Consider the following 27,886-nt stretch of genomic DNA (forward strand, 5'->3'; position numbering starts at 1 on the left):
CCTCGCCGATGGACAGAAGAAGGGAGTAGAAGAAGAAGAAGAAGCAGGGTCATAGAAAAGTGAGAGTGCTAGAGATTGAGGGGTGAGGTGGGGGGTGTTGTTGGGGGGGGTTGAGGTGGTGAAGGAGGAGGGAGGAGAGGAAGGTAGCAGTGGATTTCTCACACCCCTCCATTTGTCCCCTCCGTTTATTGGGGTGTTTGTGTGTGTGTCAGTGCGTTTGAAGGGGTGGAGGGGACAGCCAGCAGTGGATGTGTCAACACTTGAGCGGTTTAAGCAGGACACACTCAGATACAATCTGACATTAGTTGTGTCACACTCAGCAACAAGGACGGCATCAGCAGCCTGAAGGACTTTACTTAATCTCATTGAGACAAACAGTTTTTTTAAATTACTGTTTAATAAATATAATTTATTTTCAGCAGTGGAAAGTAAATAAATAGAATTAGTCAAATGTTGTACTTTAGTATGATTTTAAAGTACTTTACTTGAGCATTTCCATCTACTCCGCTACATCTCAGAGGAAAATATTGTACTTGTTTATGCAACTACATTTATTTGACAGCTATAATTGCTACACTGCTTAGTTTGAAGACTGTACATGCAAAATAATGATTAATGAAAAATACAATGTATCAAATATAGATCAAACTAGTTTATAAAGTACGTGAAATCAGCTCCACATTTATCACCTACAACAGTAAGATACCGCCTACACATGAATGCACCAGTAATAATAATCTGATATTCTGAGATTCTAAAAAGGGTATTCTGCATAATGAGTACTTTTACTTTGAAAACTTTTAGTATATATTGTCCTGATGATCCTTTTACTAAGGTAAAATGTTGAACACGGGAGTTTAACTTGTAATGGAGTATTTTTAAAGTGTGGTTTTGCTACTTGAACTAAATCCGAATAAGTTTACCACCACTGTTTGTTTGTATTTATTTGAATCATTGGGGACTTTTATTTCATAATCATGGAGGTATGGACAGTTTTTAAGGAAAAAGTTCTCGTGGCGGATGATAAAAATTTAAGTGAGCAGTGCTGCTTCCAGTGTAAGTGTCTCTGTACTTCATTTAAAAGGGTGAGATTAAAGTGGTGTGTGTGTTCGAGGAAAGAGAGAATGTGTGTGTGTCTGTGAAGGAGGGAGAGAGAGAGAGAGAGAGAGAGAGAGAAAGAGAGAGAGAGAGAGTGGAGTAATTGAGTAGAGTGTCCGTGCTCTGCAAACTAATGCGCTATTCTGCCCCTCTCTTCCCCTGTGGCCCTGTCCCCCCCCCCTCTCTCTCCCACCACCACATCGGACTGGAGGCCATTGTCTGGGCCATATTGTCTGTCCCCAGAGAGCCTTGATAACCGTGTCTCCATCCACGGAGCGAGAGGGGGGCAAGAGGAAAGAAAGGGAAAGAAAGAACGACAGACAGAAAAATACCAGAGGAGAATGCTAAAGCCTCCTTCCCCGTACTCCCCTCTCTCTCCCACCCCATTGGGATCAGCTGACCCTCACTGATAGCCAATAGAAGAAAGGGAGGGGGAATATTAGGCTGCATTTGTTCTTGTTGTTGTTGTTGTTTATGGATGGGGGAGGAGGAGGGGGATGTGTGATAAAGGGGATAGAGTGATGGAGCGTTAGAGGAGACTTGGAAAGAGAGAGAAAGTGTGTGTAAAACGCAGACAGAGGTGTCCCTCCAGGCTAACTAGAGTCTGGTCATATGACATGAGGTCACAGGGTAGGGGTCAAAGGTCAGTTGGAGGTATTGCATTGTCAATAGAGCAGGAAAACTCCAGCTGTGTGTATGTGTGTGTTTATCCGGGGTTTCACTCTTCACACTTCTCTTTCTCTCTTCTTCTTTATCTTCTTCTTCTTCTTCTTCTTCCATTTCTTCAGCGATCCATCAATCCAGGCAGCTTGTCTTACACTAATCCCACTATGTTGCTCTCTCTTTATGTCTGTCTGTCTGTGTCTCTCTCTCTCTCTCTCTCTCTCTCTCTGTCACACACACACACACACACACACGTTATTTACCGTCCTTCCAATCCACAATAGGAGACAGTGTTAGACGCTTGGAGCTCTCTCCCAGAGTGCTACAATGAAACCTCTGTCTTTCCAGGTAGTGAGGGACAGAGAGAGGGAGAGAGGGGTGGGGGGGTACTGGGGGGGGGGTCAAAGGAAAAGGAGGAGACCATTTGGGCTGAGGTGAGAGAGTTTCAAAGAAGTGCGGGACGAAAGAAAGAGGCCAGCTGGGAGTGTGTGTGCGCGCAAGTATTTGTGTGTTGTCATTTATGTGAGAGAATGAGCTCACATTTGTGTGTGTGTGTGTGTGTGTGTGTGTGTGTGTGTGTGTGTACACATGTGTGTGTGTCTGGTTTACAGGGGCAGGCCAAGTCGCTGACAGTGAGACAAATGTTGTGACTCCTTTATGGATTGCTTAACAAATGCAGCACAAATAGTGGCCTGGCACAACAATGGAAAAACACTGTCCCTCGCTCAATAAACATTATGCAGCGTCTCCCCCTCGCAAAACACCAGGGGAGCCGGGGCCGCCGTCCACCGGATGCACTTTTCCTCTCTCTGTCTGTCTCTTTTCACTCTACCCCCTCCTCCCCCAAATCTCCTTCTGCTTCTCTTCTTCCTTTTTCTATGGCAACACTCAAGACTTTCCCACGAGATGCCTTCGATTGGCCTTCAACTGATGATGACATTCCACCTAAAGTTGATAGATAGATAGATAGATAGATAGATAGATAGATAGATAGATAGATAGATAGATAGATAGATGGATAGAAAGAGTGCAAAAAACTTTATTTACTTTCGTTTTCCTCCCTTCCTTCCTTCCTTCCTTCCTCCCCTGCCCTTTATCTTCTTTCCATCCTTTCGCTAAAATGTCAGTGACGATCACGGCGTCTGGTGACTCAGTGTAAAGACATAAATAAGGTTTTTAAGAAGGGGGGAAAAAGCTGAAAACATGACAAGGAAAGTATGTGGAGCGATGCCTCGCTGGTGACTAAAGCTTTGGGTGGATGAATGGACAAGAGAGGCAGACAGACAAACAGAGAGAGAGAGAGAGAGAGGTAGTCCCAGAGGCCACATGAGCTAGCCCACGTCTTCGGCACCCACCCCCTTCACTCTGTCTACACACACACACACACACACACACAAATATACACAACACATGACTGTCTCTCCAGTATGTGTGTGTGTGTGTGTGTGTGTGTGTGTGTGTGTGTGTGTGTGTTTAACAGCGGTGACATTAGGTTGTGTGTTATTGCCTTTTGTGGTTAAGCTGGACAGGAAACACGGTTTGGGCTGTCGGCCGCCGATTTAGGGCACCTCACAGAGGATGCTTTGTGTGTGTGAGACTGAGTGTGTGTCTGCGTCTTTGTGTATGTGTGTTTGTGTAAGGGTGTGTCTGTGTGTATATGAGTGTGTGAGGGTACACAGGCAGGAGTTGTGTTCAGGTTTTCTCCCTGTTGCATGCTGTTTACTTCAGTAGAGAAAGTCATCAGGGAAAATCCAGCAGACATTTTACAGCATCAATACTAACAAGCAGAACAATTTTACTTAACGATGTTACGGGGCAGTTAGACTTAATGTCCAAACATCTTTGGAAATAGTTTTTAAATTGCCATTTTGCATTTTTAACACTCGTTTTCTACATCAAAACGTTACAGAGCAATGTAAAAATTTTAACTTTTCGCCTGCTCTAAATCTAATGCTTGTCAAGAATATCCAAACCTGACAGAGCCACACCAAGGGAAAAAGGAATATCATTGACTCCCTCCTCTAGGTCCTGCCTCCGATAATCTTTATCCCTCCATCTCAGCCTTTCCTCTCTGTTGCTGCCCCACTCTCTTCCCACTGTTCAAAAGGACAGCCTATAAATAGATATTAGGCAATATCCTTAAGAGTCTGCACAGAGAAGAAGGGAGAGAAGGAGGGAGAGAAGGAGGGAGGGAGGGGAGGGATGGAGCGACATTCTTACAAACAGCTGATTGTGTAAAGAGGGAACAGTAAGTAAGACAACACCGGGTGGGGGGGGGGGGGGTGGCAGGAAGACAGAGAAAGGGAAAGAGCAGGAGGACAGACGATGTTAAAATAAGTTCAAGAGTGTGTGACAGAGAGATACAGACAGAAAGAGAAGGAGAAATCGTTTTGAAAGCTGAGACCAGGCATGGGAAATGCAGCGAGAGAAAAAAGAGAGGGAAAAAAAGCGATGGCAATAAAGCAAGTGATAGCGCGACACGGGGGGAAACATTTGTTTAAATTCCCGCCTGAGGTGTCATACGGATGTAAATGTTGCGGTCGGCTCCTCGGAGGCAAAATGCCCTGGGCGCCTTATCTAAAAGGCACATTCCGCTCAACTATTTTGATATGCCCTTCCATTCCCTCAGAGAACAATTTCAAAGATAGCTCGCATTTCCGTGCAAATAGACCCACTCCTGAGTGACAGGCGGGCAGTTCTTAGCAGTCACAAGGTGGTGGGGGAAAAAAAACCCCACAAATGTCACTTTGACTCTTGACAGCACTTTGGAATTAGCTGCCGTGCTTATTTTTACTGTAGACGATGGATTGGACTGACTGTGCAGCGTGTTTGTGTAGTGGCTGAAATAATGGGTTGTAATTTAAAGATAGGCTGAGCACATACATGCACACACATGCATACGCAGAAGCGCACACACTTTACTGTGGAATTCTCCAGAGGAGGCTCCCACGCTCCCTGAAAGCTTGTTCTGAGTAGAGGAGTTAACAAGAGCAGTTAGCACCATGATAATGTTAGCAGCCAGACACACAGAGCGAGAGAGCCGGGCGTGTGTGTGTGTGCACAAGTGTGTGTGTGATAGCCTGTGACATTTCTGCGATGGCTGCTTTGTCTTTCCCTCACTCTTCAGTGAAGCTGAAACAAATCTTTGCCCCCATTTTGCTTAATTCATTTAATTTGTGTGTGTGTATGTGTGTGTGTGTGTGTGTGTGTGTGTGTGTGTGTGTGTGTGTGTGGTTTTTGAAGGGTTTTGCATATGTGAGCAGCCTCGCTTGCGTGTTCATAAGCCTGCTGCCTGTATTTAAACATGCTTGCGTGTGCGTAAACTCGCCGCTGCTGACGTGCCAACATGAAATGGACGCGATGATCACAGTAAGCGAAGGCCAGGAGACGGTTAACCACCGCTGATGCCGATTATTCGGCCCGTTAATGGACGTACGACGCTGTCCGATTAGTGACTTAGCAGCAGTGGACATATGTGATATGAGAGGGACTTAACTGAGGAGCCGCTAATCATCAAAAAGCCAAGGGGAAGTGGCGCTCTAATCTCAGCTTAGCGCTCTCACCGTGTGCACACTTGTGTGTATGTGCGTGGTTCCAAGGGAAATGAGAGTGTAGGGGGTAGAAGGGACAAGCAGCAGATTGGAGTTAACTTATAAATTTGATTTGTAAATCAAAAAAACACATTGCAATATTGTTGCACTGGTGTTAGGCCATTTGAAATATCATTACTGTGCTGCTATGTGGAAAAACCAAGCAGCATGTGTGTATGTGTGTATTAAGTGTGTTAATGACTGTGTTTGGCGTGAGGTGTTCGATTTTTTGGTATTGTTGGACGGTGCAAAATTATGCTAATATTCTCTAATTACGACCTGGACGACGCTGCCAATTTGTCGACTGAATAAAACCTCATCTTTTTTAATCCTCTTCATCGCTCCGCGCTTTCAAGCAGCTTCCTCCAGGTCTCCTCCAGGTCTCCGCCGGCATGACAGCCCTGCCAAACTTTAAATGAAGTAGCCGGCGTAACCTGCACACCCGCCGTGCCCAATTGTATAGTAATTCGACTTCAAAGGCGGACGGGAAGGAGAGAGAGGGATTTTATAGCCGGAGAGGAGCTGTGAACGGCCTCCCCATTCATAGACACCCGCCTCTGAGGAAGTAGTAGCAGACTTTGGGAGGGGGTGGACGGGTGTGAAGAGGAGTGGAGGGAGAAGAAGAAGAGGAGAAAAGGCATGATGAAATTAGTTGGTTATTCTTTCGAAGGGTGGAGTGCTCTCTTTGGCCCGCAGAGTTTTTGGATATCTCGTTTTCTGGGTTAATGTGTAACTGTCCACCTCGCTCTGCCAGTGTGGCTACTGTGGTTAAATTGTGGATGATAAAATTGTAAAAACAAAACTTAAACTCCTCGCATGCGAAGATGTTTCTGTGGCTAAGGCAAACATTAGCGAGGTGAGAGAGATTCAAAGCTGACCCCCGGGTCTGTGTAGAGGGTTATGGCTAGGCAGAGGTGTGCACAGAACACAAGGGGATGTGTGTGTGTGTGTGTGTGTGTGTGTGTGTGTGTGTGTGTGTGTGTGTGTGTGTGTGTGTGTGTGTGTGTGTGTGTGTGTGTGTGTGTGTGTGTGTGTGTGTGTGTGTGTGTGTGTCTGAAACAAAAGGCCTCAGTGTGAGAGAGTGAAAGGAGGTAAAGTAAACAGGCAGTGATGAAGACAGACCTGCAGTGTTAGGGCCTCTGTTCTATGTATGCGCACATATGTGTGTCTGTGTGTGTGTGCCGCGTGGCTCAAAGCCCTGTAGTTTGTACAGCTGGGCCTGCCGCTCGCATTAGATGGTGTGTGTGGAACAACGCACACACAGACTCATGGACACACACATACATCTTTCTTCTCAGTCATTCTAAGCATCATAAAACTTATCACAAGTCAATTTCAGTTTTGATATCAATTGGATTTAACGACAGCAGTGCACAGTTTTATCTTCTAAGTCTTTTGTCATCAAAACACATACAAAGTCTTTACTGATCGTTTATGCCCTCAGCTTTTGCTGAGCAAGCCCACGAAGATAGTGTCCAGGAGAAACAGATAAAGAAATCAGCTGCAGATACACATTCCTGTCTATGCATGTGTGTGTTTGTGCAGTTGTCTTCTGTACACGTTGTCCTACAGGAAAACTCTAACTTGTTCAGCACTATTGTAACATAGAGTGTGATTAAATGAATCTAACCTTGACAACAGTGTACAAAAAAGTCATTAAAAATGGGAGACTGTAGTCTGGCACACCTTAATTTAACAGTCAACAGAGTACATTTCTGTAGTGGTGATTTAGTAATTTTCTGATTTAACTTTCAATGAAGTATTACACGGTGAAATTGTGCATCGGTTAAAAGCCCTGCGGAGTCCATTGAAACTCAAAAACGCATGCGAAGAAAAAATTGCTTTTCTCTGTTCCTGAAAACTTGACATTTTGGAGATAAAAAGGTTCTCAGCAATATGCAAATGGTAACACCAATTTGTAAATTGCTTTCAATTATTAGATTATCTATGAGGTCTATGAATCTTGGAGGCAAAAATCTTCCAAAAACAATTAAAGGTAATTAGATTACACCACTAGGGTGGAGAGCAGGTTTTTTTATGGTATTACTTGAGTGGAGTTTATTTGATTTTGACCGTAACCTTCCTCGCGATGTGATAACGCCACATGTTGTGTTTCTTAGCATGGCGCTTCCCTCATCCCCTCCAGTGAGCAGCAGTCAATATTGTTTGCCTTTCCACTGTCATAAGGTAAATAAGCAATGAATTAGTGGCAGTGGCTGCTCCTAGGAACAATGCCAGATGTACAGTCCAGAGGAAATCCAATAGAGTCAAGAGTGTAATCAGTTTACCGGAGACAAGCAGCGAGAGAGGGAAAGAATTTAAGAGAGAAAGGCCGGAGAGGAAGACAGAGCAAATCAGAGACAGACTAGGTATGGATGGAGAATCAAGACTTGAGGATGTAGTTCTGTAAAAAGAAAGCGAGTGAAAAGAAAGAAAAGCTTGTTGAGGAGAAAGGGAAAGAAAGAATCAGCAGGCTCTGAGAGTCAGACGCCTGTTGCTTATTTCTTGCTTCTCACCGCTTACCATCACACACACCCCCCCTCCCCTCAAGTTTTCACAGTCCCTCCATCCCTCCATCCACACCTCCATCCCTCCATCCCTGTCATGCGTTGCCTCTGTGCGACTGAGCGTTAGCAGCCTATTACCCGGGGTCATAGTCGCAGTGGCTTCAAGGCTGACAAGTGCATCTGAAAGCACTCAGGCGATGCTGAGAACCACATTAAATTCTATTATTGCCGCATAGTCACTGCATCCCTATTCAGCTGAAGTACAGGGAGGCAAATTTACCTTGTGAGAGACAGAGTTCACCTAATAGATGTGGCTTTATATCCTTTCCTTCTTTTCAAGGGAACAAAGCCACAGTAACAAATGCAAACAGCGGGGCCCCCGTGTTGCTAGCTATTTTCCTCCAGTTCCTCTATTGTCCAAAGGTTTTCATAAACACATATTATTGCCACTGTGCATACTGCTCTCACTCTCTGTCTCACTTTTTTTCCTTTCCTCTTTCCCACTCTGTGTCTCTCTCTGAAAGCCCATTGTCAAGACATGGTCATTTCCTCCACAATGCTAGTGCAAGCGGGCTCCATTTGCAGTAATGGCCCCGTCTTTTGGAAATGTGAACGTTGAATGGCCCCCATGGTAAACATACTGTAAGTCCTCAGAGTGTGTTTGAAGGTCTGCCAAGGAGCTGGGTGCTCACAAACCGACTGAAGGGATATTGTGTGGAGTTGCACTGCGAGAGCTCTGTCCACTGAATGTGCTGAAAGTGCAACAACAAAAAAAACTAATCCAAAGCAAAGGGAAGAAAGAGAATTGGTGCAGGTTGATGGCCTGAATGAGATATAGTGAATACCTGCTGAAAGGACTTAAAGATTACTTTGTGCAAGCTTTTTTTTTTTTTTTTTACAGTAAACACACAGCAAATTGGGTAAAGTAAGTAAGTTGGATCAAACTATCCAGGAGTTTCCAGGAACTAGTTGTATCCGCAGGAACCCTCCACACTCTCTGTTGCCACCATCATATAACTCCAGTCGTCAACCCATTATATCATCCTTTGAATATTGCTCACTCTTCCTCCCTTCTCTCTCTGTCTTTCTATCTCCCTTCTCCCTTTTTTTTCCAGGATGTCTTCCAAGCGACCAGCCTCTCCATATGGGGGGACAGATGGAGAGATAACCATGGCAACCAGCAGACAGCGAATGGAGGATGAGGATAGCGAGGGACTGGGCGGTGTCATCCACCTCCCCCTGGCCTCCTACTGCGGCAAGGTGTCCCCTCGCTCACCCCCCAACCGCAACTTGGACAGCCCCCCCAACATGGTAAGGCCGGCTACTGATTTTTGCATCCGATGTTGCTTTTCTGTTTCTCAGGGTGAAAGCACCCACCTATTGGTGACAGCGAACTTGAGCGCTGACTCAGGATCACGCTGTTAAACAGGTGCAACATTCTGAAGATGTTTCCAACTGGTATGACCCACAGTGTGTGTAAGTGCTTCAGGTTTTGCTTCTAAACCCACCAGAGTAGTCACATTACTTTTGTCACATTTGGAAAACTGTTGAAAACTTAAAAAAAAAGTTTCATTGTTTTTATATGTATAAAAAAGACATCAGTTAACAGTAGGTACAATCTCCAAGTACATTTTTTTCCATTTCCATTAGTCTTTCTTAACCCAGATTGGCACAATTTGCATCAAAAATCTTTCTCTGAGTCATAGCTTTGTCACATCTGAACACACTATGATACGCATATTTTTAGACTCAGGATGATTTATCATTATATAAGATATATCAGATGATATTATATATACAATGATAGAATTATCTCCAATGTTAATCAAGAATAAATTTCCATAAATGTGCTTAGAAATCATAGAAAAAAGACACTTCAGAACGAACTTGAGATTGATTCTGTTTTTAGGTTTTCTATGGTATCAAGTAATCCACTGGTAGTTCTCTGTACATCCATGGGTACACCTCAATCACAGGCTAGTAATAGTCATTTCGGCACACTTTTAATGGTGCCAAATGTAAACAAATACATCCCCCAAAGCATTATGGGAAATACAGTTTCAAAGCATGATTATGCCCCAAATACAATAAACATGTTGTTCCATCAGTTTGTTTCTTTAACATTACTAAGGCTCAGAATCAACATGGTCCTTTATTACTGAAACAAAAACATTCTCTTCTATCCATTATTGTACAGACACTGATACCCCTCACCTAGAAACGTCCCCATAAACACTGTCCTAAAACATGTATTGTACAACTCACATCCAAATTGATGCCGGTTATTTCAGTTTCCCAACCTATTCTGAAAATAAAAACATATGTGACATGTGGTAACTGATAAAAGCTAAATGAAGAGAGAAAACTGAGCAAAAAGGTCTAGAGTTTAAGTTACCTGTCTGCATGTTTGGCTTTTTCTCAACTCTGCAGCCCATAAGGGGCGTATGACTGTGTGTGTTTTTCGAGGCTCAGGGTTGAAAGTGACCCCTAGGACACAGACCCCAGATCAGATTATGTTCACGATTATCCTGACTTCCAGTCTTACAGAGGGATAGTCGGCACTGAGTGGTCTTTAATACAAGCTCCCTAAATGAGTTGGAAAAAGCAAGCAGAGCCTGTGTGGCAATCCATGACAACCTCTGCTAAAAAATGTTTTTATGTCTGTGGATGAATTCAGCTAGAAATTTACTTCATTGACCTTGTTTATTTATTATCTTCTGAAATGGGTGTAGGCACAAGGTAATTTCAGGAATGAAACATTGAAAATAATTACAATTGTGTTGCTTTTATGAAATTTCCAGTAATTTCTAGACAAGTAAACTGCTATGTTTTTGCATTTTGAAAACAAATGAATGTTATACAGTCTGTACAATGTCACAACAATGACAAAACTAAATATATGGATATTTGTTTGGTGTTTCGCAATAGAGATGAAAAGAGTGAGAACAGGCAGAAATCGACTTTCTCTGCGAGTGAAAAACAGTTTGGTGCTGGAAGCTGGAGGTTTTGTTTTGTCCCAAAATGGGAAAAAAATGAAGGTACAAGGCTACTGTTTGGTTGCACACGTGTTTTTGCTTTTATGTGCGCGCCACCAACCGTCGCCTTGAGCCCATTTGATGCACAGTTGCGTGACTGCAAAATGTGAGCCATTGCAGTGAGTCATTTTCTTCAGGATGAAGTGTGACATTGTGTGGTGGTGCTGTATGTATGGCTCTGTATGTCTAAGTGCATTTGTGTGTGTGTGTGTGTGTGTGTGTGTGTGTGTGTGTGTGTGTGTGTGTGTGTGTGTGTGATTTGAATTGCATCTCCTGTGTGATTCATGTTAAATATTAGTGTAGGCCTCGCAGAATACGGGCTCATTGTAAACTTCTGTTAGTTGATGCGCATGTGTGCGTTTTTAGTACACAGCTATGTGTGTGTGTTTTAAGATGACTCTGTTTTCCTGCATGTGACTCATTCCACATTCTATACATGTGGTGTGATTTGCAATGCATTCTCAGTACATAAGTGTGATTATGTGACTGTATAAGGTATTATGTGTTGCTGGTATGCATTATTTAGTTTTTTTAAATCACACTTGCCACATCAAAATGTTGACTCTCCACCATGAGGAACATGTTATTAACATTTTCGAGACATTTTTGGTTAAAGGATTTTGTTTTCTGTAAAACTTAAATGACTCTGATGTGTTTGTTTGCGGATAGAGTGTGTAAGCCAGGACAGAATGCACTGTCTTACCTTCTCCTGGGCCCTCACCTTGATACACACCTTGTCACAGCGGCGCTCTGATAACGATCGTCGACCTTTCCCCCATACTGGCGATAAACGCTCTCAAGCTGTAAAACAATGAAACAGTGCTTAGGAGCTGTAATGGAAAGCTAATTCTGTAATTAGCTCGCTGATTAGCCTGCAGGCCCCTCCCGCCGTGGACTCATGTGTGGCAGGTGCCGACCGTAAACCAAAGTCCTGGGACCACACAGGCGTGCAAACACTCACACACACACACACACACACACACACACACACACTGTCTGGGTTATCTGTTGCTGTTGAGAACAGTGATTAGATTGTTGCTAGTTCATTTAGATAGATCAATAGATTTTACACTATAAAAATTACAAGATCTGTCTCCAACATTATAATATTAATAATATAATAGTTTATTGGGTTATTATGAAGGGCCCCCTAAAATTCTTAAATGTTTTCAAAATGAAACACAGCACTGCTTTCTAGTCCACTGATTGACAGCAGAAGCAGTGTTAATGTGTGTGTTTGTGTGTGTTGGGGGGTCTCATACACAGCATAATAGCTGATGTGGCTTATTAAGTGGCAAGCTTGGATGTGTGTGTCTAGCGGGTGGGATGGGGGCTTATCCAGCTGCCTGCTTGGCATGTTGTAAGATGTGTGGTTTTTTTTTTCTCAAGGGGTGAAGGGGGGGGTTACAGCGCCAATCCCTTTTGCCGCTGACTGTCAGTGAAGAGTGGATGGAGGGAGAAATGGAGAGGGAGAAGGAGATTTACAACAAGGCGAGGGGGGGTGTTGGTGGAACTTTAAGGGAGTGGGGTGGGGGTCTATGTCTCAGGGCAATTGTCGTAAAGTGATAGGGGGAAGTAAATGGCTCATGGGCGACCAGTTGACTTGTAAGTTTGGCAGCAGGGGAGAGGGGGGAGTTGGGGGGGGGAGATTACAGCTTTATCTTGTCATAGTAAATTAACACGGCAGCAGAGAAGCGCTCGGCTACACACTGACCTCTTCATCCCGCCTGCCTGCTCGGCTTTGGCCCGGCCGCTTTACCTGACTGCTGCAGCTGCACAGCTACACACAGAGAAATAAAAACAGCACTCACACATGTTTTAAAAAGCTGAAAGGTGCCAGATTATTCACTTTTTAAAAAATTTGTTTTTGTACAAACCCTGGCTCTAGATACGAATAGCGCTGTTCATAATGGCTTGCAAATGAATGTAGTTTAGCTAAAAGGGTGTTTTATTGAATGTGAAGTTCTCACCGTGCTGGTGGACCCTGATTGGCTGAGTGCAGCTCAGTTCAAATGCCTGATGGGAAGGATTTTAGCGGTAGTTCAGTGAGGTCAGCCAATCAACACAGCATCCAGTCTTGATGCTCATGAAGTTATTAAAGGAAGGATTTTAAACATCATTCCTCAGTAAACAACCAAAATGATGAATTATCATAACAGGATACCTTTAAGTGCATAGTGAAAGTACAGATTTAATACCTTCCCTTCTTGCTTGCTTTCTTGTAGGTCTTTTCATGTTTGTGTTTTGCAAATCCTTGCAGAAAAAAAATGTTTTCACATCAGGCAGAGGCAAGCATCTTCTCTCATAAATGTGTTAATGGACAAACACTAATTATTTCATTAACAGGCGAGATGCATGCTAACACGATAGAAAACTATAAAGATTTTTCATCAGGCATTATTTCTTATTCATTTTCATCCACAAGCCCTCTCTCTCCTTCTTTTTTGTGTAATTTGTATGTGTGATTATGTGTGTGTGTGTGTGTGTTCATGTGAATTTGACAGATTTAACACAGTCATTGAGCAGTCTTGAGACACAGTGGTCACACTTAATTTCTCATGCCAGTGATGCACTAATGAATCAACACACGCTTGCCTGTCAACAGCAAGGGGTCGTGGTAAAATATACTGGCATACATTTTAGCCAAACTGCTATTTAAAATACAGAAAATACAGCTGCATGTTTTTACGTATGGAAAAGTCAAATGTGTAATTCTTGGGAGAAAGAAGAACAACAAATTTTACTTAACTACTTAAAAAGTCTTTTTAAGTAGTTAAGTAAAATTTGTCAAATAGTTTAATGGCAGATTCTTTATATTGTTTTTAATAACCACTGATATTAATATACTAAAATAGTTGGGGGTTTGCATGGAAAAGCTCATCCATATTGTTGGAACAGGAGGATAAAAGTAATGTGTGTGTTTGTGTGTGTGTGCGCTCCCTTGTCCCAGCCTGAGGGACCTCGAAGTCAAAACTGACAGTGTCTGTGTTTAGCCATGGCATGTAAAGGGATTTGCCGCATGTGTGTGTGCGTGTGTGTGTGTGTTTGGCAGTGTGTCGGAGGTGTGTTAAGTGTATGTCGCGCAGATTGGCAGCTCTGGCGGAGAGCTAAGTCTTACCCCCCTGCAGGAGTGATCAGTGACATTCTCATGGTGTGTATCTGTGTGTATTTTAGTTGAGCAGCTGTTTCCAGTTCTTCCTACTGCCACATTGTCCATGCCTTGATCTACAGCGACGTGCCAAACATCCAATATTGTTTTTCACACAAACACCTTGCACAGCCCGAGACATGTCAGGCTACGGTAGAGGGAGGGAGAGAGGGAAAGAAAGAGAGAGAGGGTTGCTTCTGTCGGGCAACAGAGAAGGAGGAAGGGAAGAAGACGAAGAAGAAATCAAAAAAGAACATGAACAGCGGCATCTGTGCTGGCTGTAGGAAAAAAAATAGCATTTGGATTTTTTTCCCTCTTTTTCTGGCAAGAGTTATGTGTTTTTAAACCAACCTCCCCTCACAGATGAGCTTAAGAAGACAAAAGTTGTTTAATTCGGTTCCATTGCAGAGGCAGTAAAAGGATAAAGAGAGTGAGGCGCAATTTTTACTTTGTTCCAGTCATTTTGGAAGAGAATTGACATCTGCAAACTAAAGGCAGAACCGCCCACACTGCCAGCCTGCCACATCCAGTGCATATAAATACATATATGCAGGCACTCACACATTAACACACACACACCTACAGGCTATGTGCACTCACAGTGTCACACATATATGCACAGAAATGGCAAAAAACCTGCTCACACACATGCACCGAGAGGAGGGCATGAACGTTTACAGTATCCAGAATTTCTGTTTGTACTCATGAATAAATGCATGTTGATGAGAAAAGTTTTGCAACCCCGCGCTCTTGCAGGAACATGTTGCCACACACACGCGCGCCGAGCTGAGTGGCACTCGTTCACAATAGAGAATCTGTCTTGTGTCTTGTCTTTTTGATCCCTCTGTCTTGGACTTTTGCAAATCGCCAGGGTAAAAAATGTCAGCAGGGCACATGGATTATATTCTGGTTGAAAAAATCCTAAGCCATTTAAGTTGCCTTCAGGATAAGGCTGTCTGTCTGACATAAATAATGTCAGGGGCCCTAATTTACGAGGTCTTTGAAGAAGCCACAGCTCCCTGCTAATTCCCTTTGATTGGGAAATGACCTTCATTGTTGGACGCAGTGAGATGACATCTCCCTGGCAGATTTTTCGACAGGGCGAAGAGATCCGACAACCCCCCCGACTCCACCCCCCACTCTCTCCCTCCATCTACCTCCCCGTATTCTTGTTCTATTTGTTTTGTTTGCGCGACATCTTTCTCAAAGAAAGAGTGCGGCTGTTTTAAGTAGGCGCTGGATTAGATAAATGGGATGTGACAGGTGTGACCGCTGCCTTCAAGATGCCTGCCTTCCTCGCTCTCTCTCTCTCTCTTTCTCCACATATCTCTCCGTCAACCCTCTCTCTCTGATTTCCTCTAATAACATCGCCTCTCTCTCCTTCGCTCATTTGCCTTTCGCTCCTTCTGTGTTTCTTTGACTTCTACCCACTTGCACTCCTCTCTCTCCCTCTGTCTCGTTACATTTGCATGCCGTGCCGGTGCTGATGCAACTCGTAATCACAAAGCCGCTCATTTGAAGTCTGAATTTCCCTAATCTGAAGAACGGGAGAGGGTGAGGGATGAAATGAAGCAACAAAGAAAGACAGGAGCGGGTCGAGCCATCACTTGGTCAGGTGGTAAGAGGAGAAGAGTAAAGTCTTTCAGCACTTTAAGATCACAAGACAGTTTCCCCAGCGCAGCACAGCCCTCAGCCAGTGTGTTAGAAACCCCAGCAGCGACTGATTGAAGCCTCGTAACCTCATCATATATATACGGCTGTTACAGCCATATCATCGCTGTCACACTCTGTCCCTGCGTTACAATGCACGTGCAGGAACACCCAAGAGAGAATTAGTGAATTATTGAGCGTGCTGACTTATTCAAAATGTGGAAACACACAGAGCCAAAGAGAGAGAGAGTCAGTGAAGTGTAGAAAACAGAAAGTGATTATGGTCTGCTGTACCTCTCATACAGTGTTTGGCCACTGACAATGAAAGCATCGTCAATATTGAAAACCTCTGCCTGGATTTGTTCTCTCAGAGGAACATAGAGAAATGATTTCAGACCTTGTCTTGAGTTTTTTCTCTTCTGCTCAAATGGATGCCTATATTAAAATGCCTATAGGATAGAAAAGAACAGAATCTGGGGTCATCCGGGGTCTGTATGACATCATCATGGACTGTGATCTCAGTATTAAGTTCCACTTCCACCAGCAGCCTGCGAGTTAATGATTAGAAAACTATCTCCGCCTTAATACACCATAATGTCATTAATGCAGCTGGAATCTCTCTCTGTTTCTCTCTGTGTCACATGCACACCCACACACAGACAAACAGAGGTACTGTATGTGTGTCACTGTCCCAGGTGGCATGCTCCATATTGTAGTGAGATTAGCCAAAGATTAACCCTGTGGACCATTGACCCTCCTGTCGACAAAGAGCTGAGCTGACAGACTGACTGACTCACTTGTTTCTGTAATTAAAGAGCATAACACACACCTCAAGACACCTGTGCGCGTATGTCGGAGGATAATGTATGTGCCATGCGTATCTGTCAATTCAGATGAATGCATGTACACTGTATGTACGTTCATCTATACATGTATGTGTGATAAAGAGATGCATGTTCTCCCTTGAAGCTGACGCCGTCCTCCCTCTCAGTGTCACTGTTAATTGGGCTTAGGCGTCATTAAGTCTATCATGCGGACTAGCCAAACAAACACAGGTTTTATTGGGTCAAAGATTAAGACACTACAAGTTACTTACCGTTTAGCTGCTGTTGTCAGGTTTTTTCCTTCTTGTTTATTCACCTGACTTTATCAAAATTATCAGTTCAAAGACAATAATAACTTAAAGGACTCTACCAAACAAATTTTCCAGACATTTAAGGATCCTAATAATTTGCGACTGATATTTTTTTCTAAAATAAAATCAAAAATTGATTGATTGCTTTGCAATAATTGTATTATTAATACTTGTATTAATGTGCGCTGGACGTTTAAATTTTCCACATTGCTCTGTGATGCCACTAAATAATGCTCGTATTTACACACCTTAAACCTACAGCACGGCAACGAGAAACTTCAGATCAAACAAGTTCAAACAACCTAGTAAAGGGGGAGGGGCCTTTAATGAACCAAAAACACCAAAGAAATCTTATTTGTGTTACAAAAGTACAGTTTTCACAATAAGAAATTTACATTTTGTGTACTTATAAGAGGATTATGATTTTCTGAGGTCCAAATCTTAACGTGTTAAAGACTAAACTTTAGACTTAAGACAGTAGGATAATTATTCATCATGACAGCTTGGCAAAAGGCACAGAGCCTTACTGTGAGCTGTATATATTATATTTTGTTGCTGTCGTGTTGATTGTTGTTTTGTCAGTCCTTTCATGAATTTATGGAAATGATTTGACAACGCTCCAAAGCTTTGTTTTTTGCAAAGGGATCTATTTTTTTGTGATTTGATGGAGTTGCATCCTCAGCATTAATTGTCACGAATCCTTGGACAAAAGTAGTGCAGCGCTGAAACTTGGGCTTGAGATTTGGTACAGTATCGCTGGACGTCCCTCAAAGCCGAGCTGTTGAAGGCTTTGTAATGAAGAGTTAGTGTGACTCTAAGAGTGTGCGGAGTCTTTTGCGGTTGTTTCATGTGCTCGTTCTGTCAAGTACCTCCAAGTCAGTCAAATGCAGATTCCAGAGGATGTGGGAGAGAAGAAGAAGAAGTATGCCCTAACTTGAGATAACTGGCCAGGGATGACAGTTGGTCGCATTGAGTTATGAGAAAGGGAGATGGAGAGAAGGATGGAGATAATGAGTGGGTCTATGCCAGCTCCTCCCCCACCTCCTCCTCCCTTTTTTCTTCCATAGTTTGTTAATTTTTTAAATCTAATAATCTCTTCCTTTTCCTCTCCTCCTTTCCTCCAGGAGCAAGACATCACTAAGGGGAGCTCTCTGAGCCCTTACCCCCAGCACAATGCTACCTCACCGGGCAAAGAGGAAGGCGGAGGCGGGGGGCGGCCCTGCAGTGACGGGGGCTCGGCCACGGGTACCCTCGGGACCCCTGAGAGACGCAAGGGCAGCCTGGCAGACGTGGTGGACACACTGAAACAACGCAAGATGGAGGAGCTGATCAAGAACGAGCCAGAAGGTCAGTGATGAAAGGGGACGCTTGTGCGGCCAGATGTGTGATCTGCAACTCCTCGCCATATCTCTGGCTGTGTGCCGCTCTTTTATCACACTCTGTTGTCCTTTCTCTCTTCTTCTTCTGTCTTTCTGTCTTGTTTTCTCTACGTCTCTCTCTCTCTCTCTCTCTCTCTCTCTCCCTCTCTCTCTGTTATGAACCCATACACATTCAGATGAGAGGCAAGCCTTTGTTTTTCCAGCTCACAGACAGACAGCATCAGCTGTTTGGGCCTATTGTCCACCATGCTTTGCATATTTATCACAACCTGACAAATAAGAAGAGTGTGTGTGTGTGCGCGCGTGCGTGCATGTATGTGTAGTGTTAGTTTGAGTGTGTGACAAGCCTGCAAACACTCTTGGATATCTTAACAGCTTTCGACAAATGTTTCCCAGCTTTTATTTCAAGGGAGGGACACTCACATTTAGATTTGTTACTGCTTAATAAGGTTTAAATACATCTTATCGCCTTCCATACTACCTTTGTAACCTTTGGGATAATGATCTCTCAAAGATTTCTCACACTGTTGAAAAGACTAAACCAGATTTTTTCCAAAGTCTACATAGCTTAGCTCGATTAGCCCCGCATTTCTTTCACAAGTTTAGCCTTGGGCTAACAGTTGGAGTCAAGGGATAAAATTAGCCTATGGCCAAGTCTAATTTCTATTGGACAGATATATTGGGCAGATAAATGGGAGCTTAAGTCACTATGAAATGCATGTGATAGTGATAATGTGTTAAAGAGATTACCAACAGGTGTCCATCTGATGGGATAATATAAATAACTTTGTGCTTTATTGGTGGAGATATATGTTGTATGCTACACAGAGACGTCAGTGTCAAAACATTTGACAGGTACCTGAAGCTAGCAGGGATTCACTGCCTTGCTCAAGGGTAGTTCAGCAAAGCAGTCAAAAATGGACCTTTGGTAAATCGACACAAACCCAATTTCCATAAAAACATTTTTGTGTAGATATCCAATTTGAAGGCCACCTGAGCACAGCCGAACAGACCATAATAGAGAGACAACACCAACAACAGCAGCAGCCATCAACTAACAAGCAGCCACGATCTAAAACATCAACAATATAATAATAATAATAATAATAATCTCTTAACAAATAAAGTAATTAACACTAATTCAAACAATAATCTGTTGCTAAGCTTTAAAGACTAATTTGTAGAAATAATTGAAAGGCCTGTTTTCACCTCCTGCACCAACAATAAAACTCTCTGTAGTCAGCTGGACTGTAGATCATAACTGACCAACCATTTTACTATTTGTGATTCAAATTCCATTTGTCATGTACAGTAATTGCACACATTTCCTTGAATATCTTCTCCTGCAGTGATTATGAGATAACATGGTTCCTGCTTCAGCTTCCAGACCATGGTGGTGAAGCACAGGGGACATTTTGATTTCCGCTCCGGGGTCGAAGTTAATGCTAACTCCGGGGTTAACCCCCTTCATCTTACTCAGCAGGTGTCAGGCAGAACGGGGATTTAGCTTGGGTCTTGAGGAGCATTTATTTCCTGACAAACTGTAGCCTAAACCGTTTATATTCACAATTTACTACCAACTTTACTCTGCTATACTAGTACGCTCAAATCCATTTGGATCCCCTTGGGTATAAGACATATTAACACACAGACCAGAGACCCTACCTGAACTTATTAGACTTAATTGCAACCAGGTCCAACAATTTGTTCTTGGTTCCTCACAGCCTAAGTGCACCTCTAAAGACCTCTAAAGCAGATGCATGCTCTCACAACCACTAGACCTTCTTATACACGTCCATACTTTCCCTTCCACTTCTAAATCCACCACTGCTGTGTGCTAAGATTTCTATTCAAACATGTCTGTATGCAGTATCCAGCCCGTGCCCAAAAGGTGAAAGAACAGTGCAGCTGTGCAGTGTGTATTTGTCTTTTAAGTGTAGGTGTTCAGGCGTGCGTGTGTGTTTGTGCTCCGACAGTACATCAACAGGCTTTCATTTCAAGCTGCGATGTGCTAACCTTATTTTCCAGGCTTTTCTGTAAGGTTTTCAAAGCGGCCGAGACTGCTGGTCAGCTCTCGCCGTCTGGTTGTTTTTGTACCAGTCAATAGAGAGGCCTGTTGTGGCACATTTTACTAAAAAAAAGAGAGAGAGAGAGAGAAAGAAAGAAAAAAAACTGGGCTGTTTGTCGAGCTGAGCTGTAATTGAGGTGCGTTTTGGGTTGTTCACTGCTTCACTGGACCTCATGAACTGGCTGCACAGGAAAAAAACAACAATAATGGATCTTTATGAGTCAGCCATTGCAGAGAGAGAGAGGGAGAAGGAGGAAGAGAGAGGGAGAAGGAAAGACAGAAGGAGGAAGAGGAGAGTGAAGGCGAGAAAGAGTAGTGTCTTCACAGACCCCCATTAGCAGAGTGCCACAGTGGTGTGGCATCCAAACCAACCCGGAGCATTATCTGCCCTACGTTTAAATGAAACGCGCTAACAAAAGGCCTCAGTGCCTCCAGACCCATCACACACACACACACACACACACACACACACACACACACACACACACACACACACACACACACACACACACACACACACAAAAACCCAGGCCAAGCAAGAGAGAATGGAAGAAAGAAAAGAGAGTAAAGGAAGAAAAGGGATGCTGAGAAAAGATGAAGAGAAGCAGAGGCAAATGGAGAGGGGAAGAGGGGGGAGAGAAACGACGAGGGGCGGTATTGAACGCGAGATAGAAATCCCTTTTCTGTGCCCGGCTAGCTATTGTTTGGCTGTGTGGCTCACAAAGGCCATTAGCAGCAAACAGCAGGTTGGGATGAAAATTTAATGAAGGCTTTAATCATTATGAAAGGCCTGGAATATTACTGCTCTCTCTCTCTGTCTCTCTCTCTCTCTCTCTCTCTCTCTCTCTCTCTCTCTCTACACACAAGCTCATGCACTGCTTCCAGCTGGATCAATGACACACACACACACACACACACACACTTCGAGTGTAGGAACATTAACACCAGGAGGGATGTGAACAAGGGGCCAAAGACACAAAATGGGTCAGAAAACGATAAACATCGCGAAACAGAATGAGAAGCTTGACTTAACGAAGGCAAGCCCTGAGCTACACATCACACAGACACACACACACACAATCATGCACACAAGTATGGCTTAAGTTTGAAAGATATAGTTTTGTGTCTGTGGCTAGTGTTGCTCTACTTAGGCTAGATGAATGGAGAGTGGTAGATACTAGGTCAGTATGTGTGTGTGTGCTGTTTAAGCCTTTGGGAGCATGTATGCTTGTGTGTGTGTGTGTGTATTTGCATATGCATTTGTGACAGAATGTGCACGCACACGTGTGTGTTTTATGGGGAGGATTGCATTTGGCTGCATGCATGCAAGGTGTGTGTGTGTGTGTGTGTGTGTGTGTGTGTGTTGGCCTCTAATAAATGACTAGCCATGTTGTCCCCCATGGCCTGGCCCAACCATGCTCCACCGCTCTCCTGCTCTCTCCATTCATCTCCTGTCTTACTCTACCGGCCACCTGCTACCCTGGAGATACACACTCACTCACACACACCAGTACATATATGTGCGGACGCACACACAAACCACTAGCCTGCCACCTTTAATAAATTCTTCAGGAGCGACAGGGAGAACAGCGAAGATAAGAATGCCATGACACTGCCTTGTGTGTGTGCATGTGTTTATGTGTGTGTGTGTGTGTGTGTGTCTGTGTGTGTCTGTGTGTGTGTGTGTGTGTGTGTGTGTGTCTGTCTGGACCCGAGGCGAGAGGCGGCCAGGGCGAGCGGCTCGTGCTGGAGTGTGTGTGTGTGTCATTACGTGGAATAATGAGAGCAGAGTGCAGAGCGTTGCGGGAGGCGCGGGGTCGAGAGGAGAGCCGGAGCTAAAACCCAAGAGAGATGGCTGCACAAGTGCACACATGCACACACACATACCTGTACAGATGAACACACACACACACACCTGGACAGTTCCCTTGGACTTGCCATTTAACCCCTTGTGACCCCTGTGCCACAGAGCAAGGCCTAGTGATAATCTATTAGCCCAGCAGTGGGAAAACAGACCTGCGCCTAAGAAAGACAGACAGACAGACAGACAGACAGACAGACAGACAGACAGACAGACAGACACAGATAGATAGATAGATAGAATGAGATTATAAACTACAAAATGGAAGAGAAGAAAAACGAGGGGAATTAAAAGGAGAAACATCACTAAATGGGGCACAGATGTTCCTCTCGGCCCCTGGAGTGGTGCCTCCCCTGCCCTGGACTTTCACCAGACACTCAGCCTCATTCCTCCTCTCCTCTCTTCTCCTCTCTTCTCCTGTCCTCTTGCTCCTTCCCTCTCTCTATGGCAGCTTTGACTGTAAGTGGCTCACATTAAGTGCCAGCTGAGCTCCATCACTGGACCCGTCTGTTGACCCTCTGCTACCCCAGCTACAGCTACCCGTCGCTGGGGCTCCATGGCCTCTGGGACTTTTCATGTTTTCTCTTTTTCTAGTGTAACCTCTGCTGTAAACAGGAATAAACACAACCTTGAGACGTAGCATTTGGTCTAAATGATGTGGGGCAGTGTGCAGTTCACGATGCATTTATGTTTTAATGACGCATCACTTCACATGCAGAAAAAAGTTTTTTAAGCTCAGAGTGTCAACGCTTTTTAACCTATGATTTAAATTGTTATTGATCCAGCAGCAATTTAAAATGCATTAATGTCATCACAGTTCCTTTTTTTAATGCCTGATTGATTTATTTCTTTTTCTTTATTTATTATGACACATATTTTGTAAACTGACATCCTGTTTGACAAAATGATTGCCACTGCTATGTGAACAATTTTACACTGAGCTCGATGATGAGGCTTTGGTGGTCACTTGTGGTGGCGTTGTCTGGGGCAACAAATGGCAATACTCTTGTTTTACTGAGCCAGGGTGCAGCTCTTGGGTCAGACCCCGGCCTCTATACTTCTAAGCCTTGATCTGGACACACGCGTGCAGTGAAACAAGAGACACACTCACATACAGCCTCGCGCGCACACACAGGTTTACAGCCTTGCTGGCAACCTTGAGGTCAACCAGAATGGTGTTTTTATGGCTGAGCGTACTCGCTGCTCCAAGGCACTGGTTTCCATACTGAAAATGCCAACTCAATGACAGATGTCACACAACACACACACACACACACACACACACACACACACACACACATACACACACCCTCACACATGCACGCACAGCACTTCATCTATTTTCAAGGCAGGGAGGGAATCCAGGGCTTGCTTTTAGAGAGCACTGAGGCATTTTATAGGACAGCACTTAGGCAAGGCCATTGTGCCACACAAGCACACAGTGGCCGGAGCTCACTCACGCCTCCGTACACTCCAATGGGTGACAATGGGAAGGGCGGATACATTCTGCCAAGAAGAAGGGGAGAGAGAAAGAAAGGGAGGGTAAAAAGAGCCGGAGAAGTGGAGGGATCGAGGCAGTCTCTCGTTCATCCGTCCATCAGTCCACCCCCTCCTTTACTTCGCTTAATCCTTCCACCGCTCTGCTATCTGGGGGGTTATGTCAAACACATGCACACATGCACACACACTATAAACATCAACAATAGCATATAGAACCCTTGCAAGTCATCACATGGACCTGCGACTTTTAAGCACATATCCCTAAGGGGAATTTGTACACACACAGACACACACACACACACAGAGACACACACACACACACACACACACACACACATAGAGCAGCAGGTTCACAGGCCTAGCGTGGGAGCGGGCGAACGTCTTTATGTGATTTCCACCCTTTGTCGGTAATTAGTTAGTTGTATAAATTAACATGAAGTGCAGCAGGACTCTCACAGCCATTGTTTGTCGCGATCATTCTTCTTCTGCTGGGAAAAGGAAGGCGAATGAAATGAAACAGAGGGGGGACGTTGAAAGAGAGAATTGTTTTTTTTCTAATTCACTGCAGTTCAGTTCAGGCGAGAGAGAGAAAAGGCAAGATTTTGTCCTGTTCGCCAATTAAAGGCCTCTAAGTACATGGTCAGCATTCGCTAAAGAGAAGTTGACATCATGCTTATGAGACTAACTCTGCCTTTAACCTCTTACTAAGAAGATTTGAACTCCTTGTGTTGTTTTTTTATTCCTCTGTAGCGAAAAAAGAAAACCTTCAGTTAGATTCAGACATTCCAACATTGAAAAAGCATTGGCATCCTTTGCACAAATATAACTCACTTTGAAGCAAGCAAAGAGTTTCTTATTTAAGAAATTTCCATTCCTTTTTTATTTATTGTTCTTTCCAGTTATCCTGAGTGTCATTGTGTCAGTTATCTTTGCCGCGTTTGTAGTAGACAGGGGAAAAATCATCATGGACATGGCTCACAACTCAAATCGAGTCAATTCGGAGGGGTATTTTTTCCTTTTGTGGCATGAGAAACAGGCAACGTCATGGGGCGAACCTGAGGCCTATTGTGGGGCCGGCCATTGTTGGCTCGATGAAAGGCGCATTCAAGTCACTTTTCTTATTGAATTGTTTTGCGTCTGCTTTTCAACGTGGCATTCTCTCTCCAGTCTTGCACGAGACAATCAGTGGGGATGAAACTCCTTTCTACCATTCTTCCTAGTCCATATGAGCGATATTAAGGAGATGAATAGTGTGTGTGCGTGCGTGAGTGTGTGTGTGTGTGTGTGTGTGTGTGTGTGTGTGTGTGTGTGTGTGTGTGTGTGTGTTTTTGGGGAAAAGCAGTGCCCCAGCTTTTGTCCAATACATGAGCATAAAGGGGCTTAGAGAGAGGAGAGAGGGTCCTGTGGTTTTCCTGATGGTGTGTGTGTGTCTGTGTGTGTTATTGGCCTCCCGGCGTTGCATTAAGTTAAGGACAAAGGCCTGAGGTTCATGAATCAGCCAGGGCTTCCATAGCTTAGCTATTGTGACCCACACACAATTTGACTGTCCTACAGTACACTGTGTGTATGTGCATGCGTGTGTATTTTTGTGTGCGTTGATATCTGGTGATAAGGTAGGTAAGGAGGACATTTCTTTGCGTTAAGAATGCATTTGTTCATTTCCTGTGTGTTATGCGCATCATATGAATATGTTTTGGTGTGTGAGTGTGTATTTGTGTGAGTCAGACTGTCCCGCATAAAGGCCTCCTGTCACTGACTCCCAAATATTAGACAGGCCCCAGTGTTTTGGCATCCGCCCATTCACTTCCATTCAGCGCCATGTCCCATGACCAAATCAGTGGAATCCATGATTTATCTATTCAGCTTTCTCATAAACTCTCTTCATTTGCACGCCCTGTTGTTTTTTCCTTCTTTTCTGTGATTTTCCTTTCTTGGTCTTTTCTCCCATTCCCATGGAGAGACAGAGGAATGTTTTTATGCTGCAAAATGGCTGCAAGATGAATGAGTTTTGTGTAAAGTGCGCCGACTTTCATTTGTCCCTCAATTACGTTATCAAAAGGATATGAAATGCAGCTCAAAAATCTTAAAACTTTTCACTGGGGCACTTAAGCAACAAAACGACTCTGAGAAACATTGTGGAAAAAGCATTTGCTGCTTGGAGTTCAACCAGTTCTTAAAAGGCCAGAGGACTGCACCCTCAAACATTTTTACTTTGTAAAAAGAATCATCAAGTTAGCAGATAACTTTCATCGATCTTCCATTAAGCAGTTTACTGACATGCCAGCAGTTACTTTTGTGAGTAGGTGGATGTTGCATTTTGGAATGAAATGCTTGATTTTTCATCTTGACATTGTGCCATAGCAAGATATAAAAAGCTATCACTTTGCTGTGAGCTTTCCAGACATTTCTATTAACATGCAAATGTTATAGTTAGTGTGCATGGAGGCATTTCTAAGTTAACTTTGAATGAAGGACGAAATAGGTGGAAGTTGTTCATAGCTAATGAATTCATGACTTTTAATAGTTTTTAGAGTCAATTGGAACAATTGGTAACGCTTTATTTTACGGGTCCTTATAGTTTCCTGGGACGTTTTCTGGAAAGAACTATGTAATTCGGTCCTAATCATAGGGAAAATGCTAGAGCTGTTATATTAGTCAGAGTTAAGTTAGCTAAGCATTTGTTAATTTCCAGAGGAAAAAGCTTCTTCATTCATTATTCATTGCTTATTTCAAACATTATTCCTTCTATATATTCAAAAGTATTACTTGCCTGTCTGTACATTTCACAGGTTTACATGTTCAGCTAACCCACGTGTCTACCTACTTAAAGACTTTCACTAGCTTCTTCAGTTTCTTAAACGTTAATGTTTGTTCCATGACTCAATGTACAGGCACCAGAAACCAACACAGGAACTAGCTTTAATGAGACGATCTTTGCATTAGTAAAACATAAGCAAATCAACCAGGCTAAACACACCGACTCCAGGCACAGCAGCATGATTATATACAAGCAAATTTCTGAAGTGACTTTACCTATTGTGATGCATTTGTACATCTACAGAATGTATACACTGTATGCCTGCATTTGCCCGTGTTTATGTGACCTACATGAACAGGTCCTATACTGTAGGTGCAACATCTACACTTTCATGGCAGCATGTAAGCTTACTATCGGCTATAATGGACTTTAAATAGACTTTTAAGTAAGCTCTGTGTTAGAGCTTATTAACTGTGACTGTTTTTGCAAGAGATTCAGTGTATGCACTTACAGTATGTACTGTGCTTATTTAGTAAATGCATAGGCAAGTCTGTATGTGCCTTAAATGCCATATACTGCATGTTAATATGTATGTGTGACAGACTACACCCCAGTTTCCCCTCTATAATCCATGTAGGCTTGTATACAAAGTAGCACAATCTGCTTAACACAATTTTACTTCTCAGCTCCAACACACATGTGAAAGCATCAGAGCTGTAGTCCGCTATCACCAATGTCAGCAGCGTCCAGCGCAGGATTTAAGGCCTGACATGGATGTAAAGGGGCTTTAACAGCCTGAGTGGAGGCATGGGGGGTTGGTGTGTATCACTGCATAGCTCTAGATTGTCTGCACACACGGCAGTAAAAACACGCATATACAGTATGTCGCCCCACTCATGATGACGAACGCACCAGCCTGTGTGACCTGACCGAGGAGCCACAGCTACCCATGATGCATCAGGGATAGCGAATGGACGCATGCCAGCAATCCACGTAATCACCACCCACGGGCCACCCTTACTCTTTCCGCTCCCTCTTGCATGACAGATATCAAGGTGGTGCACATACTGTTGTGTAGCTTTAGCACTACAGTCATTCAGAGCACAACAAGTCAGTCAGCTAGTTACTCAGTCACTCAGTCTTTCAATATGTCAGCCAGTCAGCTAGCAAGGAAGCCAGTCCTACAGTGCGCTCGTGAGCTTGCCAGGAAGTCAGCCACTCAGCTACTCCGTCTTGTAGCTACTCAGACTTCCATTCAGTCAGCCACAGAGGCAGTCACTCAGCCGGTCCGTCAGCCAGTCACTGTGTCAGTCTTTGAAGCCACAGGGTCTATATTAATTAACCCCTGGCCGGCTGGTCAGAGGGCGGGTCCCGCAGATGAAGTGGTGGTGTCTGTGTTGTCAGCCTCAGGGGTCGCGACCCCGAGCCCACAGTGCGGCCCAGCCTTATTTGAGCCAGATGTTGGGAGACAAGCATCCCCCCAGCAGCCTCTAT

The 27,886-nt window shown here is 43.8% G+C and overlaps 1 protein-coding gene across 15 annotated transcripts in view; it reads left to right on the forward strand.

The window, feature by feature from the left end:
- The window catches only part of sox5 (SRY-box transcription factor 5), a 232,718-nt gene that overhangs the window by 143,878 nt on the left and 60,954 nt on the right, over positions 1 to 27,886 (forward strand). For all 15 annotated transcript variants that reach the window (XM_051391850.1, XM_051391851.1, XM_051391853.1 and 12 more), the window contains 2 exons: positions 8,974 to 9,169; positions 17,951 to 18,173. In XM_051391850.1, the coding sequence (XP_051247810.1) occupies positions 8,975 to 9,169; positions 17,951 to 18,173 (418 nt within the window). In that variant the 5' untranslated portion in view covers position 8,974. The remainder of the gene's footprint in view (positions 1 to 8,973; positions 9,170 to 17,950; positions 18,174 to 27,886) is intronic.

Source organism: Dicentrarchus labrax, unplaced genomic scaffold (genome assembly GCF_905237075.1).
Source record: "Dicentrarchus labrax unplaced genomic scaffold, dlabrax2021, whole genome shotgun sequence".
Lineage (NCBI taxonomy): Eukaryota > Metazoa > Chordata > Actinopteri > Moronidae > Dicentrarchus > Dicentrarchus labrax.